Consider the following 25905-nt stretch of genomic DNA (forward strand, 5'->3'; position numbering starts at 1 on the left):
GTTTTTCCATGGAGGAGATATGGAGTTTTTCTCCATTCTCCTCCCTCTTCTCTGTTTATATTTTCAAGTTTTGTTATTTTTTTCCCGTTGTTTTTGTTGTTGTGCACTCCAACTAGTCCAAGAGCTCAAACCTCTTTCATCCTCTCTGACCAGCCTCCACTCTGTTGTTGTCTGTTCACCACTGTGCAGCGCCGCTCACCTCCTCGAAACTGGTTGGGTTTTTTAAATCTAGTTTTCTCAAAACTAGATCTAGCCTCTTCGGTCAGTTTCCCACCATCACGCGTCAACTCACCTCGTTTCTCGGCTTCTCAGCTTCCCAACGCCACCTCCTCCGGCCAGATCCGACCACCATGTGTCAGCGCGTGGATCTCACCTTCCGGCGCGTCTGCGCCACACTCCTACCAGTGTTCGCCAAACTCCGCTCCCCGGCCGTTGCTACTGTTTTTTGGTCTTTTTGTTACTTTCCTGTTGTTCTTATCTACTGTCGTATTTTGTTGCTTTTTGTGTTTTGTGGGTTACTGTCTACTAGCTTTTTATTGGTTTGTTTATTTAGTAAAGACTTTTGTAACTGAATTTGTGTTGGTTCCTCTCTTTACAACAGTCCTAGTTACGAACTCTAGTAGTACTTTTATCGCTTTAGCCTCCTTCCGGCGGTTGTTGTTGGTTACAAGTGAGGGTTCAGATAGGTTCACCTTAATCTGTGCCCATTTTGCTTTTGAAACCGCCTTGCGCGGTCCCTTGAGAAAACCAGGTTACTTGTTTGTCTTATTTCCTACATTTTGTAATTATTTTCGCACTGTTTTAGTTTGTTTTTGGTCTATTGTTGAGAAGTCCACCCCTTTTCGTTTTTAGGATCGTCCCCACTCCCCTCCTTCTTCCTTTTGGATCAGGAGTGAAAATAATCATTCTCTGTAACCCCTTCCTTATTCAATTAGAAAAAAAAAAAAATGATTACTTTTTTTTCCTATAAAAATAAATACTTTGGAGGGAATGATTAATTGGAAACTGTGAAAAAGAGAAGAAATTTTAATCTTATTTTCATATTTACAGAAGACCATTAACATTGTGGCCTAATAATTTATTTCCATAGATATAACGGATTGAAATTGTATTCTTAATTAAGGTTAAGACAAAAGATGCGATCACAAATCCTATTATGCAATATTACATAGTTATAAACGTCGTTAAAAATCTAAAAACCCTGAAACTTTCTTGCTTTTAAACCAAGAACCTCACTCTCACTCTCAGCACCGCTAGTATCAGTCTTCCGGCCACCATCAAACCTTTACAACTAAATTGTTAAAAAAAAAAAAAAAAAATCCTTTACAAACTAACAAACCCATTTGCTAGTTTTTCAGAGGAAAAAAATGTTAGAAATTCATGTAAATTTTATAGCGTGTTTTTTGGCACATTTAATTTGTTTGATAATACTTTTTTTTTTTTTTAATTCTTCTTAAGATAAAAACATCAACAACCAATAAAAAAATATATATATATATATATATATATAAAACACTCTAGCTACTACTTTTACATATATGTCATATATTAAAAAAATAATAATAATAAAAAAATAAAGTACATATAAAAACATTAAAGAAACTGTATTTTCGGCAAATCCTAGTCCGCTCCTCGTCATCACCAGTGACGCGACTATGAATATTACCCCTAGAAAGTAGAAAAGGAGAAAAGCAAATGCCCCGAAGCAAAACCACAGAAGGACCATAACAATGTCGAATAATATCTTCCATCACCGGCTGACTTGTCAATATATGGTTGGTCCAGATGTCGTTTCATTGTACGGATGCCCCAACAATCTCGTACGGACAAGCCATTCTTTTTCTTTTTACTCCACGAGGGAACATCCTACGGTGCCCAACCAGTGCTCCAAATTTCCCTGCAACTCTGGGTTCCAACCGGTCCAGGTGTAACTGGCAACCAAAAGGCGACAGGAATGTTCGACGTTTTTTCCCTCCACACCCACACGCCCTCTCTGCCGCCTGTGCAGTCACCGAGGAGAGAAGTTGTCGTTCTCGTTTGTCCACGTTGCGTGAAAACACTCGATGGCACCGAATTTCCATGCCTCTAAAATGAGGTTCCTTAATTGGATGGTCCAATTACGGGTTCATATGTTTTTGGCACTTATTCCTGTTTTTTCTTTTTCTGGGATGTGTCTATTTTTGCCCTTGTGGTTACCCAAAAAAGAAAGAGATTAGGTTCTTAGCCTTACTGGGCTTTCTTTATTTATCTTCTAGGGTTCTTGTAGGCTTCTAGCTCAGAAAGAAAACAACAAAGGAGTGGTGAGATTAAATCAATCAATCAGTCACTCAATCAATCTTTCTGTTTCTTTTTATCCAAGCATTCTCGTGTAGGGTTTCTCAGATTTTCTCAGTCTATCTCTTATCTCCCTGAAATCTTCCACTAATTTGTTTCCTCTTTTTTGGTGGTTTCTCTGCTGATATTTCCTTAACCCTAAAATCCCTTTCTATTTTTAGAAACTGTATCTGGGTATTGCACAGCAGTTCATCAACTTTGGTTTTAGATCCAGATTTTATCCGGTTTCAGTGATCAGAAAAATCTACCGTTTTCTTTTCTGGGTTTTTCCTGGAATCGGCTTTCTGCTTCTCTGGAGGTGCAGCAAGAAATGGTGAGGGGAAAAACTCAGATTAAGCGCATAGAAAATGCAGCAAGCAGGCAAGTGGCTTTTTCCAAGCGAAGAAATGGGCTTCTTAAGAAGGCCTTTGAGTTATCAGTTCTTTGTGATGCAGAAGTTGCACTGATCGTTTTCTCTCCTAGAGGAAAGCTGTATGAGTTTGCCAGCTCCAGGTATGTTTTAGATCATTAATTCTTTGCTTTTTTCATTTCATCAATATTCAGTTGATAAATTCATGGATCTAGAAACTCATCTTGAGCATTTCTTTTTTCTCTTCAAATTTTCTGGTCAAATATACTCATCTTGACTACTATTGAACCTTCCTAAACTCTTTCTTTATGTTTAATTTTGAGTTATTTATAGAAACAAATAATAATGGTTTAATAACAACAATATAAGTTTGGCTGTATTCTGATTTCTCTGTATAATTAATCTCTTTTTTTTTTTTTTTTTTTTTTTTATTTTTATTATTATTCCTAATCAGACACTACCTAATTTTGTTCATGTGTTGATTTACCTGCTTGACCGATCATGGAGATTTTCCATTTTACTATTGCTCTATTCCCCCAATTTTTCATCTACTTATTTTCTTGGGCAAAGAGAGAGAGAGAGAGAGAGTTAAGGGCTGAGAATATATATTTTTGATTTGCATTTTTCATCCAAAATATATATATATAGCTTTGATCCTAGTCTATAAATGATGTAATTTGTTTATGCAAATGGTTCTTGATAACAGATGACTGACAAAATATATGGAATCTTTTTGATTATTATAGAGGTACTTCTGACTTCTGAGAAAAAATTTTCTGCTTCACGCTCTTACTGTACTGGTAATGTTCATTTTGTAAATAGTACGTCTGAAAAGTATTGGAGGCCTCTTTCTCCAACACTCTACCTATTGATTTAGGTTAACCTTGATGTTTGTGTTGTACTTGTTTCTTTTATTTTAACCACATAATTTAGTTAATATGGGTATATTAAATAATTAAATCAAGTGAACAAAAAGTTATGTAGATTCGTATCCTAATATTGCTATTAATTAATTATAATGGACCCATCTCTTTCTTTCAAGCCTTAAGACGTGTACAGAATATTTAAATGTATATGAGATTATGCATAGAGCTTAAACTGTTATGCTTCAGATCTCAAACTACTATAATTTTATGCTTCATCATTCATCAAATCACAGGCTTGATTTGAAAAAAGAAAAGATTTACTAAGGCATTTAATGGGAAATAGATAATACTACTCAGATTTGCTCATACACCTTTCTGAGGATCGGTTTTGGAGCTAGAAGTGTCTACAAGTATTCTGTTGTTTTTTTCTATATTCATTTCATTCATGGTAATTTGGAAAGTTAAATGCATGCACCTACATTCTTGATTGAGACTTTGACTAAAGTGATCATTATAGAGATTTGTCACTTCTTGCTGAAAAGTCAATTTGATTTTTGTTTACATGTTCTCTCTCTTTTTGTTCCTTCTGGTTTAGTACTATGTCTCAGAGTACCTTGCTCGGTACATGCACCTTGTCTTTTTATTACACTTTATTTCTCTATAAATATTTCAAACAAGGTAATTTGATAGAAACAAAAAATGTAGTTGTATTGGGCATTACCAACAAAGGGCGTATCATTTATGGAGTCTGCTAAGAGTACACTTTGTTGCTTTCTTTGCTTCTACTTCTCTCATTTATTTCGTTAGAGAGAGAATCATTTATGGAGTCTACCAAGAGTACATTAATATATATGTTTGGATACTAATCCAATTCAAAAGTTTAAGCTAATGGGTTTGAGTCCATTTATATATATTAAGCATGCAGCCTGTAGGAAGATATTATGGAGTTTTAGGAAAACATAATAAAATCAATTAGTCAATTTAATCCTATGCTATATGTTGAATGCATAAAAATCTGCGTTTCCCTAATCTACACAAACATAATATTTAGAAGGTAGCAAAAATGCATTTCGAGCACATTGCAAGTCCATTCCTTCTAAGCAACCAAAAGCTTGAGGCTGTTTATTAAGATACCAGCAACATAAAACCCCTTTACAAGAAAATGCTTATTACAAACAGAGATTTCTCCTACCAAAATTAAAGAAAAACCCAATGACCCAAGGGCACAACTAAATGTTTATTGAAAGGTTGTAGTAGTTTTCTTTTATAATGATGAAAATCCAGATGATGGCCATGTGACTTTGGACAAGTTTGTTGCATGGGTTGTTAATTTGTCTAGCATTACTAACTTTTGTGTTCACTTTTAGGGGAAACTTTACAAAACTTTCATGAATTTTCACGCGTTTTGAAATTACCTCCCTAAAGTTCAAAAATTCTAAATTTAAGGTATCGAACTTTCAATTTTTTGCAATGTCCCCTCTTCATTAGGATTTTTTGGTTAAATATTGTCAAAATTTCTAAAATACCTTTTTTATAATAAAATAATTGCAAAGATTTAGGCATAGGTATTTTTGCAAATTTTGTTAAATCCTGACCAATGCCTGAATCTTTGCAATTTTTTATTATAAAAAATATGAGTATTTCAAGAATTTTGACAAGATTTAACTGAAAATTCTAATGGAGGGATGACATTGCAAAAAATTGAAAGTTTGATACGCTAAAGTAAGATTTTTTTAACTTTGGGCGGTAATTGTAAAAGTGGTGAAAGTTCAGGATAGTTAAGTGAAGTTTTCCCTTTCTTTTTAATATCGGACCTACTTTTAATTGCTTATCAAAACATATGCAAAGATGGTGGAAGAGGAGAATCATATCAAATTGTAAATCAAATTAGTGTATATAATTTATCAACTGTACTTTCATTAGGAAAATCATTGGGGTATTACATCTTTTACTAAAATTTTCTTACAAAATCACGTGCCAGTCGTCATTTTATGGGAATTAGTGTCATGTGAACTGCCGTGTAACAACTCCCATTTTAGAGGCAAATGTGATAAGTGTCACGTATACTACCATGTCAATTTATAAATGTGCATGGTAAGTGTCAGGTGGCCATACACATTTTACTTGCTTATGAAGTAAGTGCCACATGGATTGTCATGGCAACTTGTAAATGAATTGTAGTAAAAGCTGTAGTACTCCTAACAATGCTGATCTTATTAACAATAAGTGATTTATTTGAGATTTGCTTTTATATTGTTTTCTCCTATAAGTGAATGCATCTATTTATGAAAAATGTTATATACCATACTTTTATCCCACTTTACCGATGCGTAATCATCTATTTTAAAAATCGAAAAGATATAAAGGGTGATTGACAGTACCACATCAACAAAGTGGGATAAAAGTATGGTGTATAGCATTGCTCTTTAATTATTTATAAAAAAATAAAAAATAAATAAAAAAATAAAAATAATTAATCTTCCCCATGGTGTGAACTTGCTAATCTTCATATTTAAATTTCATTTTACTTGAAACTAGATTAACTAAAATGTAAGTTTAAAATTTGCAATTCTTGATCAAAGTGGCCAGCTAGCTATCATCAGTTTCTAAATCTTAAATCACCATAAGATTTTCATCATGGTTAGAAATACTTTCACTAGCCAGCCAGTCAATCACAGCCCTCAATATCATGATATCGCTGGGTTTTCATCGTAGACCTGTCACTCTTACTTAATTAGGAGCAAATAGGCTGCATGCCTCCATCATGTAAGTATCGGAGCACTAAGTTTGACTAATCATTATTTATCTCAAAAGTATAAATTAAGAGGAAAAGGCTAAGTTTGTTTAACTATTATTTTTCTCAAAAGTATAAATTAAGACGAAAATGTTAATTTAATATATAAGTTAATTAATATTTTAACTTTTCATTTCACATGTGAGTTCAAACTTCCCAAATGAAACTCAACACGTAAAAATATTTAATTAAAATTGAAAGTAAATAACGGAAACAATGTTCGAACTCAACACTTAACAAAGTTTTGGAAATATTCAGAATAAACCTTTTAGCCTTAACAAGAAAGTTTTGAAAAGCATTATTCAAAACTTTTTTGCTTTTTGTTTGGATGAATAACCACTAGAATAATTGACCTATCATAAAATGCTGACATGTAGTAATAATTTAAGAAATGATTGTGATAGTAGTTTGAAAGTAAAGTACTGTTTTAGAACAAAGATTTACTCGATTTTCATAAAATGATACTTCATGCTTATTTACATGTTACTTGAAACTCAGAATGCAATTTCCTTCATTCTACATCCAAATTTGGTGCTATGTTAATAAAAAAGAGAGGTCTGCACCTTTGGAATGAGTTTCTATTTTATTCTTAAAGCTTTTGCTTTTGATAATTTTAACCCAAAAACTCGATGTGAACCATTTATTATGATTGAAATAATTAGGAAGATTATAAACAATTGTTGATTTGTGATCTTTCTGACACGATCATATATTATCCGCATGTATGTCGTCATAGCTGCATGAAACTTGTTAACATGTATATATGTGTGTGTACTAATGAAAGTTGTTTTGATCGGGAAATGCTCCATTCTTCAGTATAAGCAAGACGATAGAACGCTATCAGAAGAGAGCCAAGGATCTGGGGCTCGGCAGCAAATCTCAAGAAACCACCCAGGTTTGCCCTCCATTTGCATTTGCTAGATCGAGGAGATAATTAACCTTTAGCTTGCAACACAAAAGTATAAATCTCTTTAATTCTTCAGAAAAAGGGCATTATAATACTTTAAAGATCTCTTCTAAATTGCTGGAGTAGTTGTAGCTAGCCTTTGTCATCATGGCAAATTCTTCATAAATTTCTGTAGCACACTTCATATCCCCTCACACATTCAAGTGTTTGCATAATGCCACCATAACCAAGCTGTTTATAGTAGTTTATGGGTTTACCCCTTCATTCCAATATCCAAATTTGCCTTGGTTTTTTCCATGAGAATTTGAGGGCAGAATTAAAGTAGATGATATATTAATGTTTTAATTTGTTTAATGTTTTCGGCACTCTATTATACGTGGATGATATGAGTGGTTGCAATTAAAGAACCTTCATATCATCCACATAAAAGAGTGCTTAAAACCTTCATATGAGCGATGTCTAATCAACTTTAAATTCAAATATGCCAAAATAGAGAGAAAACAAAATGTTAAAAAAAAAAAAAAAATCACATCAATTATATATGATAATTGTACGTGATTCTCTTCCAGACTTCCAGTGAATAAAATATCTGTACTAAACTTTTCAACAATTTCTTTCTGCATGCACACAACCAAATAATCTGCAAGAAGATCAAAATCTCGTTTATTTCTAAGTCTTATCTTCACAATGTCCATAGCTATCTTAGAAATTGCAAAAGAAACCGAAAGATCAAATTACACTAATTATTCTATCAATCAGATAATAAACTTTTAATTCTCTAGTTTCCAACACTGCTCCACTTCTAAAAGAACTATAGATAGTTTTGTAAATATATGGATTATGAGGTACGCCATGCTAATGGTTTTATACAAGAGTATTGCTAGGGTATTACAACTTTACTATAAGTCTTTTACAAATTGACATGATAATTCACTTAACACTTACCACGTTAGTTACTAAACAATTAAATTTGAATGTCAAATTGTGCTGCTTAATTTTTTGACCCATGTTATGTCATATGGCACTCATGTGGATCGCCACGTGTTTATAAATAGATTGTAGTAAAAGTTGTTGTATCTTGAGCATTTTCCTTTATAATATTGAAAAATTAATTGAAATTCTTCCTATTCAGAGAATCTTGAGCATATAATACTGTATGCATTTTTTAATTGACCCATGGTTTTGCCATTGACATGGAAGTGCAAATGATGGTGTACAATTGAAAAACGCCTGTGATGGCTATCCAAGAAATATAGGCTTTGTTTGTTTAAATAATTCTCCTTCTTGATTTTTTTTTTTTTTTTTTTTTTTTTTTTTAAAATATAATAAAAACATTTATAAATAACTCAAAACATATTGACAAACGGAGCCATAATCTTTGCAGATAATGGTGTTAAAGAAACTGTATAATTATATGATGATGCTAGGAAAAATGATATTCAGTTCTGGTTATTGGTTTTGCATGCAGCATCCGAAGGACGACGCTTTAAGCTTGGCAAAGAAAATCGAGCTTCTTGATGCATCTAAACGGTTTGTGAAAATCAGCATTAAGGGCCTTAATTAATTTATAGCTTATTTTGTTGATCACAATTACGAAGATCTGTTTGTACTTGGAAACTTGAATATATTGCAGAAAACTCTTGGGAGATGGTCTGGAATTATGCTCAATTGATGAGCTTCAGCAGGTAGAGAACCAGTTGGAGCGAGGCCTTATTAAAATTAGGGAAAGAAAGGTAAATATTATATCCATCTTCAAATATATTATGAATAACTTTTGATTAGCAAAGTTTTCATTCAAATTGAGTTGCAGAAAATTCTTAGTTTAATAGATCGGATTAAAAGAATTTTCTCCAACCCAGAATCAAATTATAGTTCTGCCCCCGCCCCCGCCCGGCATGTTTGATGACATTTTTATGATATTGTTAAAGCTTACTCCTCTACGTATTGCTAAGCAAATCTTTGCGTGCATGCTCAGAATCAATTATTCAGGGAGCACATTGAGCAGCTAAGGAAGCAGGTAAAGATGTAATATTAGTAATCTATGTTTTGTACTCCACAATTAAGTTGATTATTGTTGTTGACATTTTCTGTTGGCTTTATTCAGGAGAGATGCCTGCTGGAAGAGAATATTAAGTTACGTGGGAAGGTAACCTCTTTCACCCTACTTTCCCTTTTAACTTCAATTTCATTGACGGAAAATCTACAGCTTTTACTACAAAGTTATTTACAGACTAATTAGATAATTTATAATTCTGAGACAGTATTAATACATAAGGATTGGGTTATCCTAATAACAAAAACTAGTTGAAATAGTGTAATATCAAGTCTAAAAAATGTACGCGCATGGTACGTGTTTGAGATTCCGTCTATTTTGACGATATGGGCTAATAGATGACGTGGTAGTTGAAGAGGGTTGAGTGTGATAGGTGACAGTTTGTAGGAACAATCTGTAAATAAGTGGTAATTGAAGGAGATTATTAAGTGTAATTAACTCAAGAATTTTGTATGAGTTGTAATAAATATTGTAAAATTGATATGTGCAGTGTGGCATGCCACTACCACTCCCTTCAAGTGAACAGCAAGAAGTGCTTCATGGAGGAAGTGTGGAGGTGGAAACAGAATTGTTCATAGGGCCACCCAAAAGATGAAGTTGATTGGATTGTAAATCTAGTTTACCTTTGAAAGTTGAAACCTACACCAATTAGAGACTTCAATACAATAGTCATGAATGAATTGAAGCCTAATAAATTGTGTGGAATCTAAGTGCTCTGAGAAAAAGGAACTTGGGCCATATATAAATATATATATATATATATATATGAATATTGACATGTTGTTGCTTGTCTTGCCAAACTACTAGTGTAGAAGAGCAGAAGGAGGGAATGCTTTTTGTTTAAGTAATCTTTTTCTCCATTACTTTCTGGTTGAACTAGTGCGTATGTCTAATGTCTATGTAATTTTATGGACATTATATTTGTTAACCTACTTTGTTTTCTGTATTATTTTTGTTAATAGTAATGCTATAGACTATACTCTCATCACACTCCCATTTTATTGGGTTGATGTAGTAATAATGTAATATCTATCAGTCCTTAGATTTTTTATTTTATTTTATATTTTTTTAACAATGCTTGATCTACGGGTTGATGGACATTACCTCATCAGCCCCCAATGGGATAGTATATATCATTTTTTTTGTATAGTAATGCTACATACTACACAAACATCCTACAAATATTCTACAAATGTGATGTGACAAAGACTAGTAGCTTTTGGAATTTTTTTTTTTCGTTAGCAACATCAACTTCGAAGGATGTTCGTGTAGTATATAACATTACTTATTATTATTATTATTATTATTAGTTTGAAGTTCTCTCTTCTCAAATACGTTAATAAATAACTTTTTTTTTAAAAAAAAAGCCTTAATTTGTATTCCTACTTTGTTGTATGAACATTTTGACAAAACATGAATACCTCGTTCAGTAACTTAAAAAGAAACCTGTTTCAATAAAAAATTATGTAGTATTACATCACAAATGCATACTATTTTCTTGCAGCGTGTGAGTTTCTTTAAGGAATTAAGGATGGTGTTAAGTATGCAAGACAGCAGGAGAAGCTTTTGATGGTCCATGCTCTAGGAGGATAGTGTCTATAGAATATAACTAGTCGCTTTTAATCATTATACTAATCATGATTCATGAACAATCAAATCAATCCTATGCACTACATTCTTCCATTCCCTAAAATCACCATAAAGGTTATTAGAGTTTAGCCTTCGTATTTTGGATTTCTTTTCTTGTTTTCGGTTCTAATTGATATATATATATATATATATATATTAAACAAAGGTTATTTTTATTTTTTGTAAAGTTTATGATATTGGCAACCAATATAAATTTATTTAAACAAAATCCTGTGATTAAAAAAAAAAAAAAACTATGCAGTCTCTACTTTGTTTTAAAAAAGGAAAATTTAAATTTAGTTTTTTAAGATTTCATGAAATTTCAATTTAGTTTCTATGTTTTTAAATTCCGACAATTAGGTTCTTGATTTTTCTCAGGTTTCAAATAGGTTATTCTATTAATCTATCATCCAATCAATTAACAATATATTACGTCAAACCAATCAATTAATGCTACGTGATTCTTCTTTAATACACGACATTCGTCGAAACAAGACGTAAGTCATTTCGATGCTTAGGCCAGTCAAAATCATAGAAAAATATCTTTAGAAAGATGCATATTTTTCTTCTTGTTGTTGGTAGTAGCACGATGACCTAAAAGTTAGGCAACTTGGAGGAACCTTGATTTTTCTTTTCAAATTTCAGGACGACAAGGAAGTGTGTTAGAGTGGAAATACTGAATAAACTACAAAAACGTCTCTATTGAATCACACCAATTGGTGCAAGAAAAGTGTTTTTTTTTTTTTTTTCTTCACATAATACAAGAAAGAAATGGTATTCGAATTTTTTTGGCGAGTCTTAAAGTTGTTTGATAACAATTTGATAAGATGTCGACTTTTTTTTTTTTTTTTTTTTTAAGAGAAATGAAAAAAAAAGGTCAGAAATTGTCGCGAAAAGGGAGTTATTAGTAATTTTATTTTCAGCAATAATTAAGGGAGTATTTACGAGTAACCAACGTTTTGATTCTCTCAGTCTATCTCATAAAATATGTGAAAAACCGTGTAAAAAAAAAAATAAAATTACAACGATAAATATATATATATACAAACTGCATTTGGGTTTTTGAAGAGATCTCGTGAGTTAAGGTCCTTGAAGAAACAGAGAGGAAATGAGCGAGACATCTTAAAAAAATTAGTAAAAATATATGTTATACTAATGAAAAATTATAAGATTTATTAAATTACTTTAATATATATATGAACCATATGAAGGAAAGTTGTGTGTGTGATGATACTACAAGTCTCACGTAACAGTGTAAATCCTATTGAGAATGGGCTCTATAAATAATATGAAGGTAAGTTATGAATACGTATAAGATTTTCACTAACATAATTTTTGTATTATTATGTGTATTATAAAGATTTTCACTAACTATTATGTGAAAGCATCTCCACCAGCTCTTTCAAAATGGCCATATAGTTATATTTAGCATTTTCCCTGAAAGTTTTCATCCATTTTACTATACAGTAGACTTTCATAGCCCTCTCTCTCCTCTCTCCTCTCTCTCTCTCTCTCTCTCTCCCTCTTATCCCTCTCGCCCTTCACTGAACATCCACCATCTCTTGAAGCCACCAAGCCGTCCGTTGCCCACCCACCGCCACCGAGGGAACGAGCACCTCCACCACCAAACTGACTCCGCCGCTGCACCTTTTCCATCTCCACCACCAAACTAGATCGTCTACATCAACATTTACCGTAGAACAATACGCAAAACCCACATACCCAATTCAATTCCTTCACTCAAAACATACGCCCAAAATCAACAGACCCGATCGAAGAGCCATCCCCAGCTTTACCTTGCTCTTCTCCAACACCATACAAGAGGACCCTTTTGACCCAAACCCACTTCCTCTGTTCAGATAGAAGGCCGTGAGTGAGAGTGAGAGAGAGAAAAGGCCAAGCTATACATGAATTTGGTTCCAAGCTCTGGTTCTATTCTAGAGAGAGAATATGGGTGCCTCCGTGAAGGAGAAAGGTGAGAAAATAAAATAAAAAAATATTATTTAAAGGGGATATCAAATACTTATACGTTTAGTTAAATTTGTTATAACTAGTTTGTAACTTAAATATGTTAATACTTATACACTATAATTTATACTATTTATACTCAAACACATATATGACCAAGCTAACAAGTTAAATCGAACTCATTTAAGCTATGTTTCGTTTAATAATCTTGCATAATTTGTATTTATGATCAAATTCTTTATTAAAGAAACAGAGACTGAATCGAGTTTATCCGAGCGAACTCAAACCTATTGACGAGGCTCGTGTTTTAATTAACAACCCTAGTCTTGGTCCTTTTTTTTTTTATTTTTTATTTTTTATTTTTTTTAACTATTCTGTTTTGTTTTTCTGCCCGTCTCTCTGTCTCTCTTTTTTTTTGTTTGGTCTTTACTGTTTTCTATTTTGTTTTTCCTTATTAATTATTGGTCTTACTCCAATTTGTAATCCCTATAAGCTACTCGAGAGCGACAACTCTCTTGGAAGTAGATCACACAATACATGTGATGAATAGAAATATTTAGATATTAGATGGGGATTGATATTCTCTAAAATTTTCTTTAAAATTGAGATATTTAAATTCATAAATCTCATCCATTCATCTCATCTACGCGTTTAAAATAAGCCAGAGATATGCTAGAATCTAATAAAAACTTCATATTTTACCCATAAAAGTTCATGTGGCAAGATGGATCTGGATCTACTGAAATTCTTAGTGAAATTCTAGCTTCTGAAATTTTAGATCTAGGCCCTTCATTTTTCATCTAAGGGTTATTGTTTTGCCACGTGTTCTATTACTAATAAAATAATTGCCACATCATCTTCTTTTTGTTATGTCTTTTTCCCTCCACAAAAAAAGAAAATGATGTGACATCTTGCCATGTGAACTTTTATGGGCAAAATGTGAAGTTTTTATTAGATTTTACCATTTCTCAATAAGCCATGTTTCAGCATTTAATGAGAAATATATTATATTAATATATGAACCGGGGTACTCGATTTTTAAATGAGATGGTAAAGGCCCGAGCCAAGAGTGGAAATACTGAAAACTACAAAATCGTCTCTATTGAATCACACCAATTGATGCAAGAAAAGGTTTTTTTTTTTTCCTCATAATACAAGAAAGAAATGATATTTGAATTTTTCTTTCGAGTCTTAAACTTTTTTGATAATAATTTGATAAGATGTTGGCCTTTTTTTTTTTTTTTTTTTTTTTTAAGTTAAAAAAAAAAAAAGAAAAAAAAAGAGAAGAAGTTATTAGTAATTTAATCTTCATCATTAAGAGAGTATTTACGAGTAACCAATGTTTTGATTCTCTCAGACTCAGAGTCTATTTGGATGTGCGTTTAACACTAAAAAAATATGTTTGAAGAAAAAGTATCTGTTTGGTAAGAGAAATTGAAAGCGCTTTTAAGGGTAAAAAAAAAAAAAAAGAAAAAAAAGAAGGCAAAAATGCACTTTTAGCACTTTTTGACTTGAAAGCTTTATTTCTCAAACATAATCCCAGAGATACTCTCGGTCTATCTCATAAAATATGTAAAAAACCGTGTAAAAAAAAATTAAAACGATATATATTTATATGTACAAACTGCACTGGGTTTTTGAAGATTTCAATTTACAAGCAATGAATACTCTAAACGAGGTAATTAATCATTTGTCGCGGAGATCTTGTGACATGATGATCAAGTCGCATCGCAGAGGTCCAATGACTAGAATAACCTTTTCCATATATATGCTACAAGTTTCTCTAGGGGTTAAAATAAACCATATGAAAAAAAATAATAATAAAAAATAATTATGATTATGTATATTATGTATATGATTTCCATTGACATAATTTTTGTATTAACTATTATGTGAATGGTCACCAGAATTATGCTTACTCTGTTTCAAATACTTAAACATGTAGTTAACTTTATTATACTAGTTAGTAACATGGTACACTAGTACTTACACACTATGATCTTATATTGGCACAGAATATTACTATCTACACTTACACTCGAGCTAACGAGTTAAATTAAACTCATGATTTGAGACATGTTTACAGTCATTAAATCGTTTAACAATCAAATATAACTTTATGTTTACGATCAAATTATGTATTAAACAAATTGAAACCAAATCAAGTGAGCCCAAACTTGTTCGCGAGTGAGTGTTTTTATTTAACAACCCTTGGGTCATATCTTTTTGTTTTTTTTGTTTTTGCTTTTCTGCTTCCTCTCCTATAAGCTACTCGAGAGCGACAACTCCCTTCGAAGTAGATCACAAAATAAACGTGATGGATAGAAATATTTAAATATATGATTGTATCGTATTTTTCACAATAATTGCACGTTTCTCTACTTATTTTGGTCCAGCCATTGATGTTAAATAAGGTGTCGGTTCTGATTTTTTTTTAAAATTTTTTAATGAGGAACCTTACCAGGGACCCCAATCTTGTTTTTTTTTTGCAGATACTATAGGGATCAAATCCTTCATCAAGTATCAAACCATAAAAAAAAAAAAATAAAAAAATAAATAAAAAATCTTTCATCCAGTACAATGTCACTGACCAGTGATAATTAATATGTTTGTTTGTTAGTGTTTTTGGATTAGTTTTTTTTTTTTTTTTGGTTAAAAAATGTAAGTGTTTGATGATGGAATTTAATGGGATATAATGTTTATTTTTTGGAAAAATTTCTGAAAGTTTTTTAAACTTTTACGCGTTTTAAGGAGACTTCTCAAAATTAAAAAACTCTCAATTTCACTATTCGAACTTCTAATTTGATGCAATTTACCTATTCTGTTAGGATTTTGTTCCTAACATTTTTATAAAATTATATATTTACCCTTAATTCCACATTAAAAAAAAAAAATAGCATTTATGTATTTTTCATAGCCTCTATTAAGATTTAACGTCAAATCCTAATAGAGGAAGTAGATTACATCAAATTAAAAGTTTAAGTGTATAAAATTAAGAGTTTTAAATTTTGAAGGATCTTTTCAAAAGGCGTAAAAATTCAAAAGATCTATGCGAAGTTAACCCTCTTCTTTTTTTTTCTTTTTTTTTAATAGAAAAAATAGACGTACAGATATTTTAGTTATAAAAAACTAAAATGGTTTTGATTTTGTTTTGGTAGTAAACCTCTCATAGCACTTCGGCGTTGTGTTTATTTCAATTGAAGTGGGTTGGTTAGTTGGTAGAATTTTATGCCTCATGCTGACGTCTTCACCACTAAGTCAACCTCTGCGGGTTAACCAAACCATTAGTTGTCAGTCAAATTTGTTGCAAGTGCAGTCAAACTAAGGGCCAGTTTGGCAACCCATTTTGAGTTTCCTTTTTTTTTTTAAGGTCTGCTTCTCTCTAGAACTTGTTCTGAAGTAATGCATGCATTTATTTTATGTCATATGCTGTAGAGGTGTTTTTGTTTGTTAAGCAATAAGCTGTGTATGTGCGGATTGTATAAGAAAACGGATTATTCAGCTTTGTACCAAACGGGTAAGTTTGGTTCAATACCTTTAATTGAATTATCTATCCTTCTGCACATAATAGAGAAAAGAGATGGCGTGCAAGGCAAGAGAGTCGTTGATTAGGAGTACGTAATCAATCTCATTTCGTGGCTAAACGGGTGCTTCGACTATTCCCAATAACCACCAGCTCTCATGAGTTACAACTTGCAAGCCATGCCTTCTAAGGACAGTACCAATCTGGCCTTGTGGGGTCCCAGGCCCACACTTTTTAACATAGTAGTAAAAATAATTATTGAATCTAAACTTTGATAATGAATCAAAATTTTACGGACACGTTAGAAAGTGATCGTGAGAGTGAAATTTACATTTTTTTTTTAATTTTTTTTTATATCTTTCTTGAAATTATTGCACGTACGATTACGAATTTGAGTAAGACATAGCAGGATGGTGCATGTGGGAAACAAATCGACGTGGAAGCTGCAAATGTCCCCCACGAGTCAATTAAGGGTAGGAAATCTATAAACCGAAGCAACCGCAATTTAAGGGAGAGGGTGGCAAGACTCTCACGCATGAACTTCCTCCAGAAGCCCCCAAAAGCTGCAAAGTTTTCAACCACGCTGAGCTAACAAGCAAAGCAAAAGCCCAAAGCAAAAGCAAAAGCATACGCACGGATTTCATTTCAGAGTCCTACTTTTAAGGGATTGTGAAAATTATATCACGCAGTTTCCATATCTGGGTGCCCGCAAAGATTGGAGCTACAGGGAACGAGTCCAAGCAGGTCTCTTAATAGTTAATAGAGATACATGGGAACTTTGGCTGCTGCTCCTGTGCTCCCATCAAAGCTAAAACAGTCTTCACTCTTTCTGTACAGAAAAGGACTCAAGAGGAAGAACTTGGCTATTGTTCCTGTAAGAATCTTTTTATTTATTTATTTATTTATTTATTTTTATTACCAGGACATAAAAAGGGGTTTCTATTTGTTTGATTGGATCAGGTCGCAAGGTTGTTTGGGCCTTCTATATTTGAATCTTCAAAGCTGAAGGTACTGTTTTTGGGAGTGGATGAAGAGAAGCATCCTGGGAAGCTTCATAGGGCTTATACCCTTACACATAGTGATATTACTTCTAAGATCACTCTTGCCATCTCTCAGAAAATAAACAACACTCAGGTAATCCTGATCTCTGAGACCCATGTGCTAAAAATTGATCTTTTAATCCTTTTTTGAGTATCAATAGGAAAGGGGAACCATATGGGTTAGATTACTTATTTAGCAAGGAGAAGAGGTGCCTGTTTACACCAAAAACATGCTATTTAAGGAAAGGTAGATGTGGATCTGTTCCTATTCCTAACTAGAAAAGGCAAAGTGAAAAAAAAAAAAAACATAAAATTTTGGGGGAAAAAACAAAAACAGAGGGGAAGCAGGGGATTACAGAGGATTACTAGAAATATAAGATTGCTGCTAGTATGTTCTTTTATATGCTTTTATCATGTATGTTTTGAGAAGCTGAAAGAGGGAAAATTTTTGAATTTTAATTTCAGTTGCAAGGGTGGTACAACAGATTACAAAGAGATGAAGTGGTGGCAGAGTGGAAGAAAGTGCAGGGAAAGATGTCCCTCCATGTTCACTGTCATATAAGTGGGGGCCATTTTCTTTTGGATTTGTTTGCTAGGCTTAGATACTTCATCTTCTGCAAAGAACTCCCTGTGGTAAACTTCTTATATATTAACATCTTAAATGATTCCCTAATTATAAGTAAGATTTTTGATGGGGGATTTGCATGAACAGGTATTGAAGGCCTTTGTTCATGGAGATGTCAATTTGTTCAACAACTACCCTGAACTGCAGGAGGCTCTGGTTTGGGTTTACTTCCACTCAAACATTCCGGAATTCAACAAGGCGGAATGCTGGGGCCCAGTCAAGGAGGCTGCAGCGCCAACCAGTGGGGGTGGGGGTGTGGGTGGGGTCCAAGTGGACAAAATGCCTGAGCCCTGCCAAGAAGACTGCAGCTGTTGCTTCCCACCATTGAGCTCGATCCAATGGCCAGCAAAGCTTCCCCATGAGAATGAAGAAAGTTTTGGGGCCCAGCAGCAGCAGCAGAGCTTTCAGCAACATACTCGATGACGTGTCTCCTTGCCATTCATTAAGCTTTGTTTTATAGCGTATTAGCGTATGAAAAATGTGTGCTCATTGTAAATACAAGCCTTCTCCTTTAGAACCCCAGCAGTTCATAATAATTAATGTTATGGTTGGGGTTGGTCCTCGAAGTTTCCTTTTTTGGACGCAACCTTTGTGCTTTGTCGGCATTGATAAAATGCCATCTGTCCCATTAAGGGCTGTAATTGTATGGTTGTGTTCTTTACACTGTTAGACCTATAATTGTATTATAAATCTCTTGCAATTGATTGAAGACTGCTACAATTTCTTGACATGTGTTGTCGCGTGATTGAAGACTATTACAATTTGTTTTCTATTTTAAGTGGCCAATATTGCTTCAGTCACATGTTGTCACGTGTTAATAAATTTGTAAGAACATTTGCTTAAATAATAATCAATAGGATAATAATAGTCAAAAGAATATAAAATTCTTAGTAAAATAGGATAAAAGTGATATAGATGTATTTGCTTAAAATATACAATAGCACCTTACATACTAGTTCACAAATTTAGGCTATACACAAGCTTCTTACAAGGATCATGGCTAGGTTGTAATACCAATTACAAAAAGAAAATGACTTGAAGCAAAAGAAAATTCAAATGACGATCCTTATAAAACACTCCAACCATATCACATTTGATAAATCTCTTGATGCCCCGCTACAAGATTTTGTTGCTCTTTTATAATAAAACAGAGGATAAACTGACAAACAATAAAGCATCTTTACTTTTTGTAAAGAAAGGTTCTTAACTTAACTTTTGAATAAAATAACGTTTATTATTGTTGTAGCTAGCCTACAGGATCTCTGCTTTTTACAAAAAGGTTCACCATGCTTTTCACATGCTTTTATCTCATGCTTCAATATGGTTGATAAGGGTGATATACTCAATGTCGTTTAGTGAGTCGAAACATCACACTTGATGGACCAATGATAACAAAATCCCTCTATTATTCTATGGATGGATGATGATAACAAATCCCTCAGTTATTCTATCGAATAGAAGACATAATGGTCTCAAAATTGACCTTCCTCATTAATCATGAAAAATGGTATATTCAATCACCAACCAAGTGATTTTTCCAGTTTTTCAAGCTCTAATAGAATGATAATGTCAATTTCTTTCTTTGATTAAGATTTTTCAAGTTTTTTCAAGCTCTAACAGCATACCGATGGTGTCAATTTCCTTCTTTGATTAAGACATTCCTCGCTTATCAAGCAAAGAATCTGAAATGGGAAAAATATTTCACCTTTCTCAAGAACAAGTTCAGCAAGATGGAGTGTAGGAAAAAAATTCTTCCAACCTTATCAGATTTGGTAATCTTCCTTTGTTTTCTTACCAAATAAATAAATAAGTTTCTTGGACATTGCTCTGTGGAGGACCATATTGGATATATTGTAGTTAAGAAACCTGAGAGTTTACACTGTCATAAGTGTCTAAACAACATGGAGCCCTGTGGTGAGTAGATAACAAGCTATTTTTTCCCCTTTGACTTGAGTGAACCAACATGGTGACCACCCAGATTTTGATGAAAAAAAAAACAGGCTCAAAACAATAGGCCTAGAGTTGTTGCAGCTCAATAGAGAAAACCACCCACTCTCCTCTCCTCATAGAGACATTGATGTAAAAGAATTTAAGTCATTTACAAATATTACAAAAGCATGCTACACCATTATGGTTAAAACATGCTAGTATTCTTCCTTCTTAAATATACAAGGGAGCTGTTAAAACAATTAACAGCTCCCCTCTCAACATACTAAAACCTGTTGAAGTGGGAAAAAGACCTACAAAACATTCAGGTTGCAAGAAACCAGAGATGTTTCCATTGCTTCCAGTCACATCTTAGCATTGTTAGGTCTTTGCAAATTCTCTTCCCAGTGTGGTTTGGGTCAAGCAGACCCATTTGAGAGCTGTCAATAAGTTAAAAGGCCTGCAATTAGGGGCGGAACTACATTGAGGATTGAGGGGGCTTTAGCCCCCGGTGCCCACCCCCAAAAGCTTCAACGTGTTCTCCAATTTTTTTTTGGTTTTGCCTCAACCTAAAATTCTAGTTCCGCCCCTTCCTGCAATAGTTAACGGATTGTAGTTCTTCCAAAAAATGATGCTCCAATCTCGCTGTCCCTACTCTGCATTAACAATTACATTCATATATGAGTTACTTTTATCTCCATTAGGAATAGAGTTAAAGGTACAAAAAATGCAGGGCAAAAGGCATGAAACCACTAGATGCAATAAGGGATATGACCACTCTTTTGTATGCGAGTCGAATACAAATACTTGGTTAGTTCATATTGGTACCACAGTAAGGTGCACCAGCCATTTTCCACTGGAAAAGAAAAATAGTTAAAGCAACATACTCACCCATGTCTTTCTCTTAAAAATTATTCGTGTGCCACTGTCATGTGAACTAATGTTGTAAAAAACTGTACAAGAGGGGATATCTATCGGAATTGAGAATCAGTTCTTAAGGTGAATTATATGTATATCAACTATACTCAAACCAGGTGGAGGAAGACAAAACTTCGGACCAATATGACAGCATGAAAACTACCAACTACCAAAAAAGTTTGGATTCATCTAATAAATCATTTACCTGTGATTTAGCGGAAGGAAATACATTCCAAAACCTAAGTGTTTCGTCTCCAGCTCCTGTGACAATTGTCTGAAAGAACAATGATTATTACTGTTAAGAAAAGAACAAGCATAAACTTGTGGGAAATAAACTTGCATAACTGGCCTTTTTTTTTTCTTAGCCAGATTGCATTAATAAAATAGAAAAAAAGAACGGAGTGGGGGACCCCAACAAAGATATAGAACAGTCAGAATAAAGGAGAGGAGAAACTGCCCGTCCATCAGGTGAAATGGCAAGGTAGAGAACCGGCATAAACATATGGGAAATTAACTAACATTACTAGCTTCTTTTTACTTTTTTTCTTTTTTTTCCTAATAAAGATTGCATTAAAAAAGAAAAAGAAAAAAAGAACAAGTACTACAGGAGGGTTGGGGGACCCCAACAAAGACCCCAAAGCAATTAGAACAGAGGAGAGGAGAAACTACCTGTCCATCAGGTGAAATGGCAAGATAGAGAACTCGATATGTATGGCCCGTAAGAGTTGCCAACTACATCAGGAGACAAAAATCGAAAATTTAAAAAAGAAAAGAAAATAAAGAAACTGAAAAGATATACTTGCATCACAATACATATACTTTGTACCTTTGACATGGCAGGATACCTCCAAACAATTATCTGGTTTTGCGAGTATCCATGTGTGCTGACAAGTTCATTGACATTCTTCGACCACACAAGATTGCATACCTAACATATGTACAGTGGATATCAGTATATCCCAAATAGAGAGAGAGAGAGAGAGAGAGAGAGAGGAGTGAAGTGGGGGTTGGGAAAGGGGAAGGGGGAAGAAGGGGGATAGATCTATTCAATTCCATATAAAATTGTTTCTATGAACTGATTTATATTGTCGTTCTTATTAATTGTTCCTCATCAATAAGTGCAATATATCCAGATGCAACTTGAAGAAAGATTTAAGGGGACCGACTATATATGGCATTATGGCTCTATATACATATATAGACTGAGAGGAGTGAAACACCTTACTAGCATTGATGCAAAATTAATCACATTTAGGTGACGAAAATGTGAACCCCCACCTTTTTTTTCCCCCCTCATCTTATCATGTGAAAATTAATTGGAAGCAAAATCAATTATTCAAGAAAATAAAACCAGTTGAACCATTTATTAAAGATCTAGCACAGTTGAAATAAACGAATACCAAGGTTTGTTAGTTTAAGCCCTCTTATTGTATGACTAGTATAGCTGGAAAATAATACAGTACCAAGGATGTTCTCCTCGTAATGCTAGTTTGCACATGCATAGGTGAGAATCCAATGCCCTAAAAACCTAATGGTTCCTCTGGAAGCATAGTCTACGGAGGGTGAATCAGGGCCTAAGATCAGGCCGAAAGGCATAATCAATGGACAAAAGGTGAATATTCCTGTACTGCCCTAACAATCATCTATAACATCCAATTCTAAAATCAAACCTGCATACCTGCTCTCTTTCACTTATTCAACCCTCCAAAGGGGCAAATGAATCTTTCAATCTACTACAACTATCAATTCAATATCCTTGAGAGAAGAAAGTGGAAGGACAACTAAAAGAAAAGATTCACCAATTCTATGTGTATGCCAGACCCAATTAAAAAGGAAGTCAATATGGTAGGAAAAAAAAAACTGAGAAGCAGATTACCTGGCTTCCAGTATCAATGCAGCTCAAGTGTGAGTTTGTGGTTGTATTCCAGAAACGAATACATCGGTCGGCAGTTCCTCCCCCAGATGCAAGAAGTCCATGAACATGGGGAGACCATGCAATAGCTTTTACTGCTGCTGTATGCTCAGAGTATCTCAACACGGGCTGAGTTGAATTTTGATTCCAAACAAAAAGCTACATGTATGTGAGACAAACTGTCAGTCAAGAATGCAGGAAGACTGAACAAATACCTCTCATATGCGATTAATCAGAGAAAAAAAAAAAAAAAAAACAGAAATGTCATCACATACTCTATTATCATTGCCGCCGGATGCTAATTCACGATTATCATAAGACCACTTTAATCCGCAAACCTAAAATTCAATCAGTTGACCTTTAAGCTGGGGAAAACATATTAAATACAAAGAGAGAAAATCCATGAACCGAAGACAATGAACGAAATGGAAAAAAACAGCAGATATACATTGCAATTTTAACACTCATGAAAACTAAAGAAGATGTATCTGAAAGCAAGATAAAGATGCTGAATGAACTCCAAAAAAAAAAAAGAACAAAAAAAAAAAAAAAAGAGATTAAGCTGAACAATATGTTAAAGAATTTGACCTCTGACTTGTGTCCAGACAGTTTACTAACAAAATCTCCTTGAGCACGCATATCTCGTTGGAAAATACTCTTGTCCCGGCCACCGGAAGACAAAAGAGTTGAACTCCAGGCTAAAGCCCCAACACGTAACCGATGACCCTCCATAGTTCTTACCTTCTTACAGTGAGATGCATCCCAAAGCTACATAGAAGGATGTTGAACACATGAGCTAAATATGGCAGGTAGCACCTTTTATGCCAAACATCTATGAATAACACAAGATAATAGGAAGAATTTAACTTGAACAGTGATGGTAAGAATACATTGTACTTTATGAAACAGAAAAAACAAATCAAGAAGAAGATGACAGCTTTAGTTTCTTCACTTTCCAGAATCACAGAAGAGAGCAGGCCTAAGAAGCCCCCTGAGGGGGCTTGCTACTCATGATGGCCATGTTGGTGCCGGTGAGTTGAGTCACTCAAGGCTCCCACTTACTCTTGCAAGTTCTAATGTAGCTCTTCACAAGCTTTTCATCAATGATCTAAGTGAACCCTACATAATCAACAATTGCATCTGCAATTGTTTATGGTTTTCAAGTTCACTAAAAAACTTTCAATTATAAAATTTGATGATTACATTCTCCATCATAGTTTCATGACAATCGCTCCTTTAAACTATCTTCCCAATTGATAAAAAAAAAATAATAATAATAACAAAATTAAAAAAAAAAAAATTACCCCTTGTTTAGTTAAATAAGAAGCACATCCAAAATTGAAAACAATAGGTTTGTATTATCTACACTGCCTCTAACCTGGACTTTTCCATTGCTGGTTCCAACAGCAAGATGTGTACCACGCTGAGCCCAACCTACCGAACAGACACTGTCATCAATTCCCAAGTCACATAACTTGGTTACCTGCGTGTAGCATGCCAAGACTTATCAAACAACGCCATCAATTTCAAACTAGTGACATTGCAGCAGGATTATTTGCCTAAAAGGAACATATTCTAGAAACAGAAGAAAAAAAAAGCTCACCTTGCTACTGCATGCATTCCACAAGTAAACACAATTTCCCAACCCCACCGCCAATACATTATGCGAAGACCAGTCAACTAAATTGAGATAAAAATCGTCTTGCAATGCCGGTGCATCCAAAACCTACCGAAATCACCAACATCTACATAAACCCCACAAATCCCAATACACAAAATCCACCATTAAACACAGATAACAAATTAAACCAAGAATGTACCTTATAAGGCGACTTTGGAATCTTCCGGGGAGCCTTTACCGGGCAATGATTAACCCCGGCAACGGCATCATAAGACTCCAGTGGACAAATGGAGTGAAAGGGCCGGCGAGTCTCCGTCTGATACCGGAAGATATTCCGGCTTGGTGGGTTCATCCAGTCGCTTCTGTTCTCGGGCGTGGCAGGTGAGACAACGCCAGATTCAGGACCAAAAAGCACAGAGCGAAGTAGCCTGGAATAGACACTGTCCTCAGGTCGCTCCGGAGGGAGGTGGAGGAGAGCAAAGTTCGAACCCGTCCTGGACGGGATGAACCTGTCGAAGTAGATCGTCCTTGACGGCGCTCGGCGGTGGTTCACATTGATCAGGCGTTCTATGTTGCGCGAACGGGCTAGCTCCACATCGGACCTCGTCGGATCAAGATTCAGCTCCGATGACTCACTGGGCAATCTCTGAACCGTGGGATTGTCCATACAGAAACAAACCCTTTTGAGATTTGGGGAGATTGGAGGAATTAAATCACAGACAAAACAAAGTTTTTAACCGTTGAGTGTGTGTGAGAGAGATTGACAATTGAGGTTGTCTCCCACTCCCGGATGTATGAGGATTTGGTTCTTCAGAAGTCGGTCGGAAAATTGAGTTCCTGACAGGCTGCCGTTATCTTTCCCGGGAAATCTAGCTGATTCGGGAAAGTTGAGACCAATTGTTATATATAATAATATATGTATCCGTGTTGGTCTGGGCCTCAGCTATACCGTTGGCACTATCGGACTTCTGAGACTTTTGCTGGGATTTGAGTTTTGGAAGCCCATTAACATATTTTGTTTTCCAAAAATATTTGAAAATTTTATCAGATTATATATGTATATATAGTTAACTTTTATATAGCTATTATATAAGGACATAAATTTCTTCCAAACCGGTTAGAGAAAATATCCTTCAAACCACATAAAATGGTGTCAAGTGTCTAAGAATTTAATATGCACATTAAATATTAAAGGTTATTAATAGCCGTTTACTAATTAAGGTTAACCCTTTTTTTTTTTTTTCTTTTTCTTTTCTTTTTCTTTTTCTTTTGGTTAAACATGAGACTAACGTTATGTTTTTTCACTAAGGTTAGAACTAACGTTAAAAACTGATATATATATAAGTTGCATTCTAAGGACCACACGTGACACATTGAAAGGACTAAGTGGAATAATTTGAGTAGGCTGTAGGAAGTCAAAGTCCATTCAAACTAAAAGTG

The 25905-nt window shown here is 34.1% G+C and overlaps 3 protein-coding genes across 3 annotated transcripts; 2 read left to right on the forward strand and 1 right to left on the reverse strand.

Moving 5' to 3' along the window:
• Positions 1-2134: 2134 nt before the first annotated feature.
• LOC132176502 (agamous-like MADS-box protein AGL19) lies at positions 2135-10231 on the forward strand. The gene is made up of 7 exons (XM_059588734.1): positions 2135-2826; positions 7160-7238; positions 8719-8780; positions 8884-8983; positions 9226-9267; positions 9355-9396; positions 9794-10231. The coding sequence occupies exons 1-7, from the start codon at positions 2645-2647 to the stop codon at positions 9896-9898; spliced, it is 612 nt and encodes a 203-aa protein (XP_059444717.1). The 5' UTR covers positions 2135-2644; the 3' UTR covers positions 9899-10231.
• A 6685-nt stretch (positions 10232-16916) lies between these two features.
• On the forward strand, positions 16917-18816 carry LOC132175288 (protein STAY-GREEN homolog, chloroplastic-like). The gene is made up of 4 exons (XM_059587174.1): positions 16917-17297; positions 17384-17557; positions 17929-18096; positions 18176-18816. Exons 1-4 carry the CDS (start codon positions 17193-17195, stop codon positions 18509-18511), a joined length of 783 nt encoding a protein of 260 aa, XP_059443157.1. The 5' UTR covers positions 16917-17192; the 3' UTR covers positions 18512-18816.
• Positions 18817-20124: 1308 nt separating this feature from the next.
• On the reverse strand, positions 20125-25349 carry LOC132175398 (B-type cell cycle switch protein ccs52A-like). The gene is made up of 10 exons (XM_059587342.1): positions 24665-25349; positions 24448-24570; positions 24223-24327; positions 23433-23612; positions 23120-23182; positions 22809-23003; positions 21759-21860; positions 21602-21664; positions 21138-21206; positions 20125-20670 (listed from the first exon to the last, which is right to left on the reverse strand). Exons 1-10 carry the CDS (start codon positions 25130-25132, stop codon positions 20617-20619), a joined length of 1422 nt encoding a protein of 473 aa, XP_059443325.1. The 5' UTR covers positions 25133-25349; the 3' UTR covers positions 20125-20616.
• Between the last annotated feature and the right edge of the window lie 556 nt (positions 25350-25905).

This window comes from Corylus avellana, chromosome ca3, assembly GCF_901000735.1.
Source record: "Corylus avellana chromosome ca3, CavTom2PMs-1.0".
In the NCBI taxonomy this organism is placed as follows: Eukaryota; Viridiplantae; Streptophyta; class Magnoliopsida; order Fagales; family Betulaceae; genus Corylus; species Corylus avellana.

Excerpts from the sequence above, each read along its gene's own strand:
- LOC132176502 (XM_059588734.1), top strand. The coding sequence starts at position 2,645 with ATGGTGAGGGGAAAAACTCAGATTAAGCGCATAGAAAATGCAGCAAGC. Across the intron at positions 7,239-8,718 it reads AATCTCAAGAAACCACCCAG|CATCCGAAGGACGACGCTTT; the intron begins GTTTGCCCTCCA and ends TTTTGCATGCAG. Across the intron at positions 8,984-9,225 it reads TTAAAATTAGGGAAAGAAAG|AATCAATTATTCAGGGAGCA; the intron begins GTAAATATTATA and ends GTGCATGCTCAG.
- LOC132175288 (XM_059587174.1), top strand. The coding sequence starts at position 17,193 with ATGGGAACTTTGGCTGCTGCTCCTGTGCTCCCATCAAAGCTAAAACAG. Across the intron at positions 17,298-17,383 it reads AGAACTTGGCTATTGTTCCT|GTCGCAAGGTTGTTTGGGCC; the intron begins GTAAGAATCTTT and ends TGATTGGATCAG. Across the intron at positions 18,097-18,175 it reads TCTGCAAAGAACTCCCTGTG|GTATTGAAGGCCTTTGTTCA; the intron begins GTAAACTTCTTA and ends TTGCATGAACAG.
- LOC132175398 (XM_059587342.1), bottom strand. The coding sequence starts at position 25,132 with ATGGACAATCCCACGGTTCAGAGATTGCCCAGTGAGTCATCGGAGCTG. Across the intron at positions 21,207-21,601 it reads CCATTTCACCTGATGGACAG|ACAATTGTCACAGGAGCTGG; the intron begins GTAGTTTCTCCT and ends TTGTTCTTTCAG. Across the intron at positions 20,671-21,137 it reads TTCCTTCCGCTAAATCACAG|AGTAGGGACAGCGAGATTGG; the intron begins GTAAATGATTTA and ends TTGTTAATGCAG.